General features: G+C 50.5%; 2 protein-coding genes across 4 annotated transcripts in view; both read right to left on the bottom strand.

Annotated features, from left to right (window-relative positions):
- Positions 1-620, bottom strand: part of SLC17A9 (solute carrier family 17 member 9) — a 13,500-nt gene extending 12,880 nt beyond the window's left edge. For both annotated transcript variants that reach the window (XM_023183317.1, XM_023183318.1), the window contains exon 1: positions 52-620. In XM_023183317.1, coding sequence (XP_023039085.1) covers positions 52-110 — 59 coding nt within the window. In that variant the 5' untranslated portion in view covers positions 111-620. The remainder of the gene's footprint in view (positions 1-51) is intronic.
- Positions 621-4,794: 4,174 nt separating this feature from the next.
- On the bottom strand, positions 4,795-14,573 carry GID8 (GID complex subunit 8 homolog). 2 transcript variants are annotated; one of them, XM_023183233.1, is made up of 5 exons: positions 14,402-14,573; positions 11,574-11,703; positions 10,010-10,206; positions 9,503-9,700; positions 4,795-8,476 (listed from the first exon to the last, which is right to left on the bottom strand). In XM_023183233.1, the coding sequence occupies exons 2-5, from the start codon at positions 11,689-11,691 to the stop codon at positions 8,303-8,305; spliced, it is 687 nt and encodes a 228-aa protein (XP_023039001.1). In that variant the 5' UTR covers positions 11,692-11,703; positions 14,402-14,573; the 3' UTR covers positions 4,795-8,302. The 2 variants fall into 2 exon arrangements, with proteins under 2 accessions (XP_023039001.1, XP_023039002.1); XM_023183234.2 differs by lacking the exon at positions 14,402-14,573 and adding an exon at positions 13,880-14,315.
- Between the last annotated feature and the right edge of the window lie 17 nt (positions 14,574-14,590).

Below are 14,590 nucleotides of genomic sequence, written 5' to 3'. Positions count from 1 at the left end.
CCCCCCCCCCCCCCCCCCCCCCCCCCCCCCCCCCCCCCCCCCCCGCCACACCTGGACCACTGGCTGTCCCCGGCCCTGTCCCTCCGGGCCTCTTCTGGGGTTGGCTGCATCGGGCTTGGGGTGCTCAGATGGCGTGGGTACAGCTGTGTCCCGGGGCTGCCTCCCAGCCCAGGCCGACCCACCCAGGCAGCACCGCCCAAGTCCACGTGTCAGTCCCAGCGGCGCTTCCGTCTGGTTCTCCCAGGACTTGTCGCTCCCAGACGGCCACCAGGGCGGGCAGGCGGGGCAGGGCGGGGCATACCATTTGGGTGCCCGCCCCACCCTGCTGACGTCCCTCCCTGCTGCCCCATAGGAGCGGGGCCGACGGTCGCCCTTGCTGGTCTGACACACCCTGGCTCAGCCCCAGCTGAAGTTAGTGTCGGAGCAGAGGGGGGTTCCCAGCAGCAGGCGGGTCAGACTGGGGCTTCAGAGAAGGGCCCTGGTGGTGAGCCTGGTCCCAGAGGTGCCAGCCCATTCTTTGGACACCACAGGGAGCCACGGGGCCGTCTGTCCTCTGTCTATAAAATAGGGGGCGATGGCAGTCCCTACCTCACCAACCAAATAAAATTAGAGATAAAGTCTTTTTTTTGTTGGTTTTTTTTTTTTTTTTTTTTTGAGATGGAGTCTTGTTCTGTCGCCCAGGCTGGAGTGCAGTGGTGCGATCGCGGCTCACTGCAAGCTCCGCCTCCCGGGCTCACACCATTCTCCCGCCTCAGCCTCCTGAGTAGCTGGGACCACGGGCGCCACCACCAGGCCCGGCAAATTTTTCTGTATTTTTAGTAGAGACGGGGTTTCACTGTGTTAGCCAGGATGGTCTCAATCTCCTGACCTCGTGATCCGCCCGCCTCGGCCTCCCAAAGTGCTGGGATTACAGGTGTGAGCCACCGCGCCCGGCCAGGGATAAAGTCTTAACCAAGTGCAAAGACAGTAAAAGTCCAGGGTGACTGACTTTTAAAATGGATCTCTCAGGGCAGGGATGGGTCCACTCCTGAGCTCTTGGAACAAGCCTGGGAGAGCTGGGCAAATCCAGCGCTGGCCAGTGTCTTCTCAGCAGATGCCTGTGAAGGTTGTCATTGGCCCCTGGGATCCTGGACTAAAGATGCCCTGAGCACCCATCACAGGCCAGGCTCTGGGCTCAGGGGCAGGGGTGATGGGGATGGGGCCCCCACTCTGCATGCTCCTGCTGCCCTGCTGAGGACGAAGCCGGCAGGGCAAGGCCAAGACCATGCAGCCTTTCCCCAGGAGGCGGCAGGGCCTGCTCCTCAGGCGTCACCCCACCTCCACTAGGGCCCACCTCAGTCCATCCTCCACGCAGCAGCCACCACCCAGGGGCCGAGGAAGACACACCTAAGGGGGGGGCCCTGCACTTACAACAGGACTCCTTCCTCCCACCCCCAGCCCTCAGGTCTCCAACAGCCGAACCCACTGCACTGCAGAGGCTGCTCCCAGAGCCTAGTGCTGAACAGATCTTAAAGACACAAGCCCCTTAAAAAGCAAGGCCATGCTTTCATCCACCCTGATGTAGGGTAGGGTGAAAAGATGGTGGCAGAGAGAGGTTTATCGCCCCAAACAGCCCTAGCCCACAGCCAGAAAGTTTGGGAACTGTTGCTGAAGGTATGGCTGTCAACAGCATCCTCTTTGCGTTGATTCGCTTCCATTCACTCTGTGATGGTGATTTCCTACCGAGATCTGTGATCATGCTGCAGCAGACATTTGCCATCTGGTTACCCAAAGTCCCCTTCCTCCTGGAGCTGATGTTCTGGGGCAGGTAGACAAAAATCAAAGAAGTGAAAGGGGTAGGGAAGGGGTGTTACTTCAAGGAGGTTGGGCTAAGGAGGCACCCCGGACACCTGAGTGAAGGCTGGATGAGCTGAAGGAACGGGCCGTGCGGGGATGGGTGGGTGGGCGAAGGGGCTGTTATAAAGCTGGGTGTTGGTGGTAGCCAGGTGGAGACTCTCCAGGCTTCTGGTTGATTCTGAGAGCTGCCCCGCACCCAAGCATCTTTGAGGCCTGAGGTGAAGTTATGTACGGACAGTAGACAGTCAACTCCTGGGTTTTCAAGGACAGCGGGTGACCTTGTGGACAGGGCAGTCACAGCCAGCACCCACTGGCCTCTGCTTCTGGAGGGCTGCGTTCCTCCCTCTTGTTGGTCTGGCCCACCTAACTTCCCCTTGTTTATTCAGGTGCTGCTAAGGGGAGACGATGCTAGAGAGTTTTTTTTTTTAAGCAAATTTATGCCTCACTACATGCGTGGCTCCCGTTGCTTGGCCTCTGCCTACCCACACCCCTGCAGAGGCCCCAGGAGAGCCCAGTATAGCCTCTTGTAAACCAAGACAAGCCAGCCCTGGGCCTGGGGCTCCTCCCTGCACCCCACTTAGCCCTGCACCCTTCCAGCCCAACTACAATTCTCAAGACAAGGAGTCCGTAAAAAGGAGACTGACAGATGACACTTTCCTCCGCCATGACTGACAGGCAGCAGCAAGAGGGGAGAACGCAGCACTGGACATCATGTGCAGGAACTGCCTCAAAAGTAGGGGCACCTTTCGGGCTGAGTTAATCCTGTCAACAGCAGACTGGAATAAGACAAGGAACTGTGTGCTCGAAACCAGAAGACGGTGCTCGAAACCAGAAAGATGAATTCTGCGATGACGACAAATGAACTCAGTGCGATGTGGGTGCTATACAGAGAATCATTCCTCAAGGTTCTGGAGCAGTTCATTTTTTTCAGTGCCGTAAACTCATTGTTCGAATCTTACAAGCACTAGTGTCCAACACTTCTAAAACTAGAGGGCCCAGTGAGGACTGGATGGGCACACAAATCTATAAACGAGCAGGGACAAACCCGGGGCTGCTGTGACCGCCAGCACCTCTTCCCGATCCTCCAAGACCCTCTGTGGCAGAGAATCCTTGGTGACGGGTCAGCCTGCTTCACTTCCAAAGCCAGCTGGGAAAATTACCAAAGCTGTCAGTCACACACCGTGATCCACAAGAGGGAGAAAAGCTCGTCTGTGTGAGGAACGCCTGTGGATGTGTCTCCAGGAAGCAGAAGTCACAGCCAGGCAGAGACCTTGCCTGACAGGGGCAGCTCAAGGCAATAGCAACTCCACTGCTTCTTCCTGGTTTGCAGGCTCATCAATTCCATCTCAAATACACGGAGACCCAAGCACAGGAGGCGCTGCTGCACCCAGCACTCTTCATCTCCAAAGTGAGCCTGTGGGGTGAGCAACTGCCTTGTTTGGGTGGACAGCCGGTGGAAGAGCCTGCAACGTGACCTGCATTTAAAAACGTGGGAAAACCAGTGGAGAAAACCCACTCACCTTCAGTTGTTACTCCTTTTGTGAATTCTTTTGGTTATAGCTGTGCCTATGGGTCTACGGGCTTCACCTGACAATTGGTCTTCTGTACTGCGGACAATCTGGACCCGTAAACCTGGCCTTCCAACTAGGAGACGATGAAATGTTGCAGACAAACCAGAACGTCACATTCCCTTTAAATATTCTCCACACACATGCGCCAGGCTGACTGGTGGATTCCGGGCTGTGAAATGAGAGAAACAGCCCCCAACGCACAGATGCGGGGACAGGATTATTTCCAATTAACCACAGGCTGCACTTCAGCTCCTGCGCACCAGGTGCCTCGTGCCAGTGGCTCTGTAGCACTGGCCTGTTTCTCTCCAAAGCCATTCTGTGGCTTCTGGAAAAGTCAAACAAGCTCAGGACATTGTACCTCCAAGGAGCACATCTCTTACAAGATTCTTGCCATAGCAAGTTACAGCAAAGGCCCATTCAAACCCCATGTTCTACTTTTACAGAAGTGAAAAATTACAGGCAAGGATGGCATTCCAAAATAGGGCAGAATATCCAAGACAGGAAGGTCACGTGTGCAAGGACGGTGTGAGCCTCCACACTGTAGTGTGGGAGCTCACACTAAAGCATTCCTGGTGACGCCCGCCTCCACCAAGAACTACCGTGCTGCCTTCTGACCTGTGAGGCTGACGGACTGGCAGAGGCGTGTGGACGTCAAGAACACTGTGACATGCCACTGCCACACAGGGAGGAGCAGCAGGTGAGGACAGGCCTTCCCTGTTCTCTGATACCCAACAAACATCCAAATGCTTGACGGCTCGCTCCATGATGCTCACTGCTCAGCTTCTGTGCACAGGCAGTTTCTGAATTTCACCTCAGGCCCTTGAAGTGGTCCGTCTGAGTCCTTTCCAAGAACCCTAAAACTGCCTTCCACTCATGAAAGCGCTCATGGACCTGAAAGCATGGTAGCCACCCAGGATCAGACACCTGTGGTTATCTCCCGCCTGGGGCTCAGGCAGGTGGTGGTGGGTGTCAGGCTGACTGGTGGATACTGGGGTGTGCTGGCATATTCCCTCTGTCTTTAATATGCTTGGAAATTTTAATTAAGCAAAAAATAGTAATAATAATTACTTAGGCTATTCAAATCCGTTTAAAATCATGCAATGGGTAGCTCAAAAGTTCTATTTCCTTCACACCAAGGAAACCAGTTTATGAAACATTAAGTGCCCCAGTCTCGACAGCAGCTGATAGGTTTCAGATTAAACACACACAAGCACAGATTCACAAACTAAAAGGCACGGCACTGTCAGAGCGTGAGGAGAGCCAACTACGGTACCATGAGGCGAGCTTGCTTCTGTCCTTCCATTCCAAGATACCAACTTTCAATATAAATGCATTAGTATTTGTTATTAAAATAGCCTTAGAAAAAAAGAGAGCTTCCAGATAACAGTTCTGACAAAAATGTGAAAACTTTTACTGTTACATTAAGAACAGGCAGTAGAAGCAACCTATTCTGCACTTCTCAGAAGATACTGGGGGGCACATATGCCACACTGGGATAAAGTATACAGAATCAAAGATGTACAAAGGTACCACAACAGGTTATGGTTCATACAGGACTTTAAATGACCAATGCTGACAATACAATTTGCAAAAAATATGAGAAAAGCAATACATATTTCTGAAACAAAAACACACCTGTTATAAAAAATAACACGCATAGTATCAGAATAGAACAGTCAACAGAGCAGCAGTTCCTGAAGACAGATGGCAACAGGCAGCTGCACCAGCCATGGGTCTGCTGTGCGTCCACACCCGTGAGGCCCTGTTGTGAACAACGCAACGTTCTCCATCAGCGGGGAAGCACACAGACCGCTTGGCCACCATGCTTTCCGCCCGGTCTGTTCACACTCAGATTTAGCAGTAATAGCCCAGAAGGGAATGCAGCTCCACGCTCCCTAGGACATCGATGTCTTCAACACGTGTAAGATTCTTTCTGGAGCCCCTAGCTCCTCCACTCTTCCAAACTAACAACATACAGAAATAGAAACAAGAAAGCAAAGACATCACATGGCCTTAGAAAAGCTGTCCTCAACTCATCTTTCTCTACATGTTTTCAGATCATATCCTGACGGAATGGAAAGAGCAGCTCCGCCTCCCCGAGGCTTCCGGGGACTCCTCACACACACGACCACCAGCCTTCAGTCACGCACCATGGAGACTTTGGTCCCAACCTGTGTCTGCCTTTTCTAGAAACCGGAGACCCTGATTCAAATGGCAAGATCTGTTAGTTCCCATTTGCCTTGCAATAACCCTATGCGTCACAAAGATTCCAGACTAGGGGTTATTCCTCACCCAACTTCATGCATCAGGAACACAGAGTACCAGAATATTCTCACATTTTTATTCAAGGCACTCTCCACCATAAAGTATGAAAAGAATAAACTACTCTGTAAAATGTGACTACATTTTTATAAACACAACAGTGAGATCCAAAATGAGACCAAGTAAAAATGAGACAAAGTGGAATTATACTGAATGCTCATTATCCCAAAGTGGCTTAATTTCATTTGCTTGCTGCAAAGACAAAGACTGTAAAAAGGAGCAAAGAGAGAAAGCGTGCAAAGCACTTCCTTGGAAGATCTCCAGTCCACTAACAGATCGCGAGAAAATCAGGTGTGGCCCCTCACACGAAGGGAAGGACGGCAGTAACTTCGGAGACTTCCCAGTCTCCCCAATGTCTGCTCACGCTGGATGCTGGCACCGGCGTATCAGCTACCCACTGGCTGAACCGGAAATCAACACCAGCACTTCACCTGACAGCCACAGAGTGACAGTCCAGGCATGTGATGACCCCATTCGTGTCCCCCAGTTTGTGGAGAGACTTCCCATTGCTGTGCTTCTCACACCCTCTAGTTTTAAGAATATATCAAATTGATTATATATTATGCAAGTAAATTATCTTATATACACGAATAGTAAAAGGTAATTAGGAATATGCTGAATCATCTGCTGTTGTTGAAGAAAACATGCAGATGTATCTCTCTCACCTAACAGTTTTCTTCTAGCTTCCGCTATATTTCATCACCTATTAGTTACTCTCTTTCTCTCCAACTTATCTTCATCCTCAAACCTCAGAGGAAATAATTGTGAAGGTCACATCTGGGAGAGCGGTCGTTGGAAGGCAGCATTTCTAGGGGGTAGGGAAGCACCACCTCCCCAGCACTGCATCCTCACAAAATCCAAAGGGCAGCCAATGAGTCAGTCTGGAGGCCACCAAGTTTCTGTAACAACTGCAGCAATTTTACCTTTGCATCTCTTACTGGATTACACAAGCCATCTAGGTAAAAGTAAATACTGCCAAAAGCTCCTACCTACTGGAAAGAGAAGTAGAGGGCTTGAAAACACAACTTCGACAGGCTTCAACGGAGAAGGCAGCATCATTCAGAGATGAGAACAATGCTGTGGACACCTCGTGATCAACACTCAAGGGACGCAGGAGCTCAGTGAGGAGTGAGGATGGTCCCTCAGAGGCAGCTGACCTGACCGGCTCAGGCACTGGCCAGCTGGCCACCACACCCAGACTGTGCTTGTCAAGATGCCTTGCTCCTTGAAAATAAGGCAAGATCCCAGATTCAAGTGCTAGCAGCATTTCGCCCCTCAGATGCACCTGCAGGCTGCACTGGCTCCAAAGGACGCCCTTGGATGGGTCAGCAATTCCATGAACATCCACAAAACCAACACTTAGCACTGCTCAGTGGGGTCAACAGTGCCCGTGGTCCGCTGCAACGAATCCAAACACATCTGCGCCCAGAGCTACATGGCCATGCGCCCATCAACTGTCCCGACTCACAGGCAATGCACACAGCCCTGCACCACTTCCCTCCTGCCCACCATGGAGCAGGGGACAGTTCTGTGAGTGAACAGAAGCAGGACATCCACAGAGCCGGCTGACAATGGAAGATGAGATGCTGCCGAGATGCTGAAGGGCAGATCACTGAGGCTGAACATGCGTTCCTTCCGCCAACAGTCGCACACCACCAGCTGGGGCCCTGCGTCCCCACTGCCCAAGGGCTGCCTCGTTCTAATGAAGGCTGCTCACTCAGCACAGGGCCAAGTGGCCTTTTTAGCTGCAGGTACCAGAAAAAGCCACTGCCACTAACACAGGGAGAAGAATGCCCCAAAGACAAAAGGTCATTTGAGATGATTAACACCTTTTAGAGGCCATTTTGGTCATTCTTGAAATCAAAGAGAAACCTTTATTTTCAACAAAACTGCCCAGAAGAGATGGTTCATTGATCCACTATGAACAAGTCTCTCACCATACACAGCACCAAAATATACATTTAAAAAACTAAAAACCACATAGTCCCCTCACACGCATCTCCCAAAAGCCACACAACCCAGACCAAAGGGAAAACAAATCAAACTCAATGCCCTCACACACAAGCCGTCTTTGAATTAGGATTTACAAATTTATATATTCTTTTCTATGGAAGAAAAAAAACACACACACAAAACCACTGGGGTAAGGAAAAATTTGTAGGTGAAGGCCCAATGTCTGCCTAAGCTAACAGAAAGCAGAATCATGATTCGTGCTTTTCCTGTATTTTGAGTGGGATGCAGCCTAACAGCACAGCCCTCCGTGGCCCACCAAATCCTTCAGCAGTCATAGGCCCCCGGAACGCTGGAAGAGCAAACCACAGCCTTCCAGATTCTTCAGCGAGTGCCAGAGTGCAGGCTCTGCATCAGACTGCCAAAGAGACGGCAGCTTTCCTTGCAAGTTTTCCACTGCCTACAAAGGCCATTTTTCCCTATAAAAAAGATGCCAGGTCAAAAAAAAGTACAAGGGAGAAAAAGAGTTCTCTACTGCAGTGAGAATCTTGCAGTCGCAGGCTGATCTGAGGCAAGTCCCACGACGCAGGGGTGGTGCTGGGTCCACCACACAAGCGCAGGCGTTACTTGGGCTCCTCGATCACGCCCTTGCTGAGGTCTGTCATTTTGGGATATTTTACTTTCTTCTGGTCCAGCTCATTCTGAGCCCAAAGTAGTAGTTTCAGTAATTTTGCCAGTTTGGGTGTTGACTCGCGATTTTCATAATCTAGGACAGCTTGGTTAACTTCACTCCACACCTAGAATATAGATACATCTGATAAAAACCACCACACACGCAGAGCACCAGTAGAATCTATTAAAAACATGCAGTTTAAACAAAGTTTAAGCCCTTAACTGCAAGACACTCTCGGGACATGAAACACATGGTCCTTGCCTGGGGAAGCTCACAGTCTGGTCGGCAAATGTCACATCCAGCCTCGATGGCAGTTAAGTGCCATGAGCAAGGCTTGAACAAAGTGCTGAGGGGACTGTGGAGAGGCAAGACCAGCGTAGCAGGACATACCAGCACTCTCCTCACAAGCCTCAAGAAAGCATCTCAAGTGGACTCTAAGACAGGCCATCCTTCCAAGACAGTGTAGGGAGGACAGAGCCCTAGGAGAGGACCTGGGAGAAGAGGGACCTGGGTCTGGGAAGGTGAGAAGCTGTCATGTTCTGCCAGACAAAAACAGCAGTGAGGAGAGAAAAGTTTCAGAAAAAAGGATTTTAAATGAAAAATACTTGGGACCTAAACAGGAAGAAGGTTCAGATAAACATGGGAAATCAGCAAAGGGTGTGAATACTCTACAACGGTCACCACGTCTGTTGTCCCTAGTTTGACAAAAGATTAAAAGCCAGAGAGGGGCCAGGCACGGTGGCTCACACCTGTAATCCCAGCACTCTGGGAGGCTGGATCACCTGAAGTCAGGGGTTCGAGACCAGCCTGGCCAAAATGGTGAAACCCCGTCTCTACTAAAAATACAAAAATGAGCTGGGCATGGTGGCACACTCCTGTAGTTCCAGTTACTCCGGAGATAGAGGCAGGAGAATCGCTTGAACACAGGAGGCGGGGGTTGCAGTGAACTGAGATCTCGTCACTGCACTCCAGCCTGGGCGACAGAGCAAGACTTCATCTCCAAAAAAAAAGTCATGAGGGAACCACTTAGCATCCCAGGCACAGAAGCCACCTCTCAGTCCACACCACAAACCCACACACTTGGTGTCTTTGCGAAGCCCCCTCGGAGCACGCTGGGAATGGAAGAAAGCTTCCCTCTGGTGGGCCCCACCTTCTGCCTCTGCATGGTGTGGAGGAGGTCTCCGAAGGGTGACTCCTCGGGACTGTCAAAGGCCAGCAGCGCCAGGGTACGCTCCATCTCTGTGAGGCACTCTCGACTCTCCTCGCCCTGCTCCGCCAGCTGAGTCTGCGCAAACTCCAGTGCTGCCTCTGTCTCCCGCTGGCGGATCAGCTCGATCAAATGCTGTTGCTGGAGGCAGAGACAGACAAGCTTGACCCACACACACCCAAGACAGGGACTCAGGGCAGGTGGTACCAGGTCCCCATCAAAAGTACATCACAGAGGGAAGACTTTTCTTGCATCTCTGAGTTATCAAATTCGCATTTTTAAAACAAAAAAATAGCTTCTGAACTACATAAAAGAACAAACTCAAACCCCTCCCCCCCACATGCATTAAAATAACATTAAAGCAAATTAGCCTAGTTATTTCTCGATCATTGCAAATAACTTTAACTTATCAAGTATCCACAAACGAGACTGCTCTCTCCTGAAACTTACCTGCAAATGGAAGTAAAGATATCGGTTTGTGTCCAAGAGCTCTGGGTGGAGGCTGTTGATCAAGGCGATGGCCTCCTGAATCTGACCTTTCAGTATCATCTCCCGGATCTTGATTCGTTCATCAAGTGTTTCCAGATCCACACTAGGTTCAATCCCAGATTCCATTCGGAACTTCTCCGCTGCTTCCTTAAAGCCCTCTGAAAAGAAAAACCATCTTCACTGCTAGGAAAGTTAGCAAGGAATTAAGGCAAAGACTTTGCATCTCCAGAAACTCCAGTTGCCTCAATCAATCACCTCTAATGTGAACCACACTTTCTCAAGAACCCAGTATTAATACCTTTGTAATTTACAAGTCATGCTCTCAAAATACATATAGAAAATGAGAAGAATATACTTCATTCTTTGTTATCCCATCCAAAAACTCTAATCCGTTAGCAAAGGGGCCAGAATGGCTGCTGGCCTAGTGTGTTGGTGTGGGCTCCTTTGAGGACAGATAATAGGTCCAGATGCCAGCAGCTGCAGCTCTGGTGCCAGATTAGGCAAGTCACACTGGCTCAGCCTCCACAGCACAGGGGCCCTCCATGGCCAGCTCCACCTGCAGTGGCCTGGAGACTCCCACCTCTTAAGAGAGTCTACAATTTTTCAAAGCCAGCATGTGTGCCCCTTCCCCTGCCCCCGACATAATTATAGGCCTAAATTTCCCCATCACCTTCCAAAAATATTTTTTTTTGAGATGGGGTCCCACTCACTCCCCCAGGCTGGACGGCGGTGACACAGTCTTGGCTCACTGCAACCTCCGCCTCCCGGGCTTAAGTGATCCTCCCACCTCAGCCTCCCAAGTAGCTGGGACTACAGGCACAAGCCACCACACCCAGCTAATTAAAAAATTGTTTTTGTAGAGACAAGGTCTTACTATGTTGCCCAGGCTGATCTCCAACTCTTAGGCTCAAGTAATCTTCCTCTGTCTCTCAAAGTGCTGGGATTACAAGCATGAGCCACCATGTTTGGCCTAAAAAATTTTCACAGAGATTAATTTGGGAGTACGAAATGGGGACTAACAGGAGGCAGATTTTTCATGTCATGCCTTTTAAAAACATCTATTTTCTCGCCATATAAAGCACTGCCCTTCCTCCACCCGACATCAAGAACAGCCTGAGTGTTACTTCCCTCTGCACGCTTCTGCCCTTCCCCATTCTCGCCCTCTGAGTTGGGCATACCTTCTAGAAACAGGCCACCATACTTTAGCAGACTGGCCAGAAGAGATCAACTATTTGGGCTTTAAATATACTTACTTCACAACAGTCTCAATTACCTTGACTAACTGTAAAACTGTCAAAGGCTGAGAAATGGGTTTGTGTTAGGGCTCAGAGACCTGGAATAATCTCATCTTCAGAAAAGGTTATCTTTCATATGATAATTTACAACTTATCAGGCTAGCATTGTGTTTTTATAATGTCTGAACACAAATAACTACGTCGTCAAACCTCAGGGCTACAGCACTCCTTATGTGTTAAAAAAGGGAGAATCACATTCGCGCAACAATATCCTTGCTTTAAGCCAATACCTGTGACCAGGTAGTTCATGATGAGGCGGTTCATGTCTGCTCTCTGGACGTGCAAGTTATTGAGTTTTTCCATCCACTCATCTTTCGTGATTTCATCGGGTTTTTCTGCATAACTCATTCTGATTTATTTCTACAGGAAAAAAATAACAGCTGAGGGAGGGGTTTAGATGCTCCTCCAGGTGCAAAGGGTAGGGCTGGAGAGCTGTGAGCTAGAGAATCCCACACTGAGCATGCACTGAAAGAGAACGCTGCCATGGGACACCCACCAGACTGAGAACGCCAGTGCTTAGCAAAGAAGTTCACTTGAACTTTTCTACTGTGGTATCAGGAGAATGGACTACATTACGAAAACAATCTGGCATTCCTTATGAAGCTGAATATGTGTGCTCCTCACAACCCAGGAATTCTACTTTTAATACATTTATATTCTAGAAAAACTCACCAGGATGCACCAAACACAGACAACACTGTTCATAGAAGCACTGTTCAAAGCGGCAGAAATGTGGAAGTCACCCACCTGAGCATTCCTTCAACAGCAGCATGGACCAAGGGACTGTGGCACACAGAACAACTGTGTGTTTAAAACCCTTGGGCAGATGGGTTTTGGAATTCAGAATTCTTCAATGTACAACGATTATTTGGCACAATTTACCATATAACGGCCTCACTGGAGTTTGGGGGAGTTCCTCATCATCAGACATTATTTCTTCAGTGTAATGTGTTAAGTATCCATACTAAGTAGTAGAGGCTATTAAACTTCACCTGGTGAGGTTTTGGCCACCAAATAGGTTAAAAACAAAACCAGAAACTTTGGTTTCAGAGATGTTTAGATTTCAGCATTGCTGAGAAGGGACAGTGGTCATGTACTCACACAAGAGAATTTCATAAAGCAGTTAAAATAAATGAACATCACACAAAGTCACATGGACGACTCTCATAAAACAATTTGAACGAAAGAAGAGAGATGAGGGAGAGGCAAAATGTGGCCTGAGCTTTATTAGGAACAACAAGACAAAATACATGATATGTGCTTTAGCAACAAATATGTGGCAAACCTATTTTGTTTTTCAAAACAAGGGCATGAAAGCTGACACTCAGGAGGGGGTTACCTGTGGGAGGGGCAAATGGCTGAAGCCCCAGGCAGTTGTTGCAGCTATGGGAGAATGGGCAAGTACCTGAGACAGGCAGGGGCATGCCACAGTCCACTTGGTCTTTGTTTTGTCACTGATACATATGTTATACGATGCTACTTTATACAAAGTACTGCTGAAGTGTTTCAATAAATTAAAAAACTTTGGTCTCTTGGCTGAAAACGGGATGAATGCAGGGTGGTGAGAGCTGAGCAGCAAGTCCATTAGGGAGACACCCAAGTGAGAGAGAACATCGGCAGAAGAGACGGAGAGCAAGGTGAGATCAAGATGCTTTGGCCACAGAGTCAATGGCTGCTGCTGGACAGAAGATTACCGGTCAAAAGAAAGGGAAGAATCGAAGATGGTCACAGGCTTCAAGCATGAGAGGCCCTGCAAGATGTGACCACAAATAAGGAGGAAGGACTGGAAGAAGAACAGGTTTGAGGAGCAGGGCAAGTTTGATGTGACTATTAGACATGTGGCTGGAGAAATCAAGCAGGTGTCTGGACTACAGATCCTGAGCTCACTGCTGAAAACATGAATTAGTGAAACGGGGCGGAGGGGGGGCAGGAATATTTAAAGTCAAGAATTCAGCAAAGATCATAGAGTGAGGGTAGATAGGGAATGAGAATCGTCATTACTTGGAGGATGCCATCCTTGAAGGTCAAGCAGAGAAAGTGGCACCAGCAGAAGAAAACTTGCTGCGGAGCGGCAGGTAAAGTGGAGGAGAAACCAGGAGTCAGTCGCTGTCACACACGAACACCCATTCTCTCATCATCAATTGCAAAACTCACTGAGACCAAATTTTTATTCACGACAATTAAAGGTAACCCATTTTCTCTTTCTTTCTTTCTTTTTTCTTTTTTTGAGACAGGCTGGAGGGCAGTGGCGCGATCATGGCTCACTGCAGCCTCGACCTCCTAGGCTCAAGCGATCCTTCCACCTCAGCCTCCCCAGGAGCTGGGACAACAGGAGCGCACCACCCCGCCTGGCTAATTTTTTTATTTTCAGCAGAGACGGGAGTCTCGCTGTTGCTCCGGCTGGTCTCGAACTCGTGGGCTCAAGAGATCCGCCCACTTCGACCTCCGCCACCGCGCACGGCCCTAGGACCAAGGTTAAGAGGTCCCTACGAAAAGGCACTTTTTTCTCTCAGCCCATTCGGTGATCGGTACTCACAGCGCTTCCACTCCGGGCAGTTACATGCGCCCATAAAAAGCAACAACTTTGTAGAACTGGCCCGTCCTGTTGTTAGCAGGAAGAACTCGGTAGTCTCAAACTCCAGCATAACAAGATTCAACAGAAGAAAATCCTACTTTCTATGCCACACTTTACGTCCTCACCCGCTCGGTTTCTGCTTTAAAGCAGCAAATTTTGTTAAAAAGACCTCGTTACAGACGTCGCTCCTCCACAGAGACAGCTACCGCCGCCCCTCAGGCTGGCAGGGACCGCCCCGGAACACCGGCGCCTGAGGCCGCGCGCCTGGAGGCTGAGCCCTGACTGCCCCCTGGGCACGGCGCGGGGCGGCCGTCCGGACCGGGACTCACTGCACGCCCCAGCTCCGCACCTGCCAGCGCCGGCGCTTCCAAGGCCCCCAGAACGGGGGCGGCGCGCACCCCGGCCGCATCCCGCCTGCCCGCCCGCCCCGGCCCCGGGAGACGCTCGGCTCGGCCGCCCGGCCCGCCGCCGCCGCCATCTTACCGTGTGGAACCTGCCTCCCACGCTGCACGGTCTGGGCGGCTGCGACTCCGCAGCCTCTCCTGGGTCGGGGAGGGGTGGCGGCGGCTGGGGCGCCCGAGTAGAAGGAGGCGGAGGCGGGGGCCCGCAGCGGAGGCGGAGGCGGGGGCGGGGGCGGGGGCGGGGAGCGGGAGGGAAGGAGCACCGGCGGCC

This window comes from Piliocolobus tephrosceles, chromosome 20 (genome assembly GCF_002776525.5).
Source record: "Piliocolobus tephrosceles isolate RC106 chromosome 20, ASM277652v3, whole genome shotgun sequence".
In the NCBI taxonomy this organism is placed as follows: domain Eukaryota; kingdom Metazoa; phylum Chordata; class Mammalia; order Primates; family Cercopithecidae; genus Piliocolobus; species Piliocolobus tephrosceles.
This window is presented reverse-complemented; position numbering and strand designations above follow the sequence as displayed.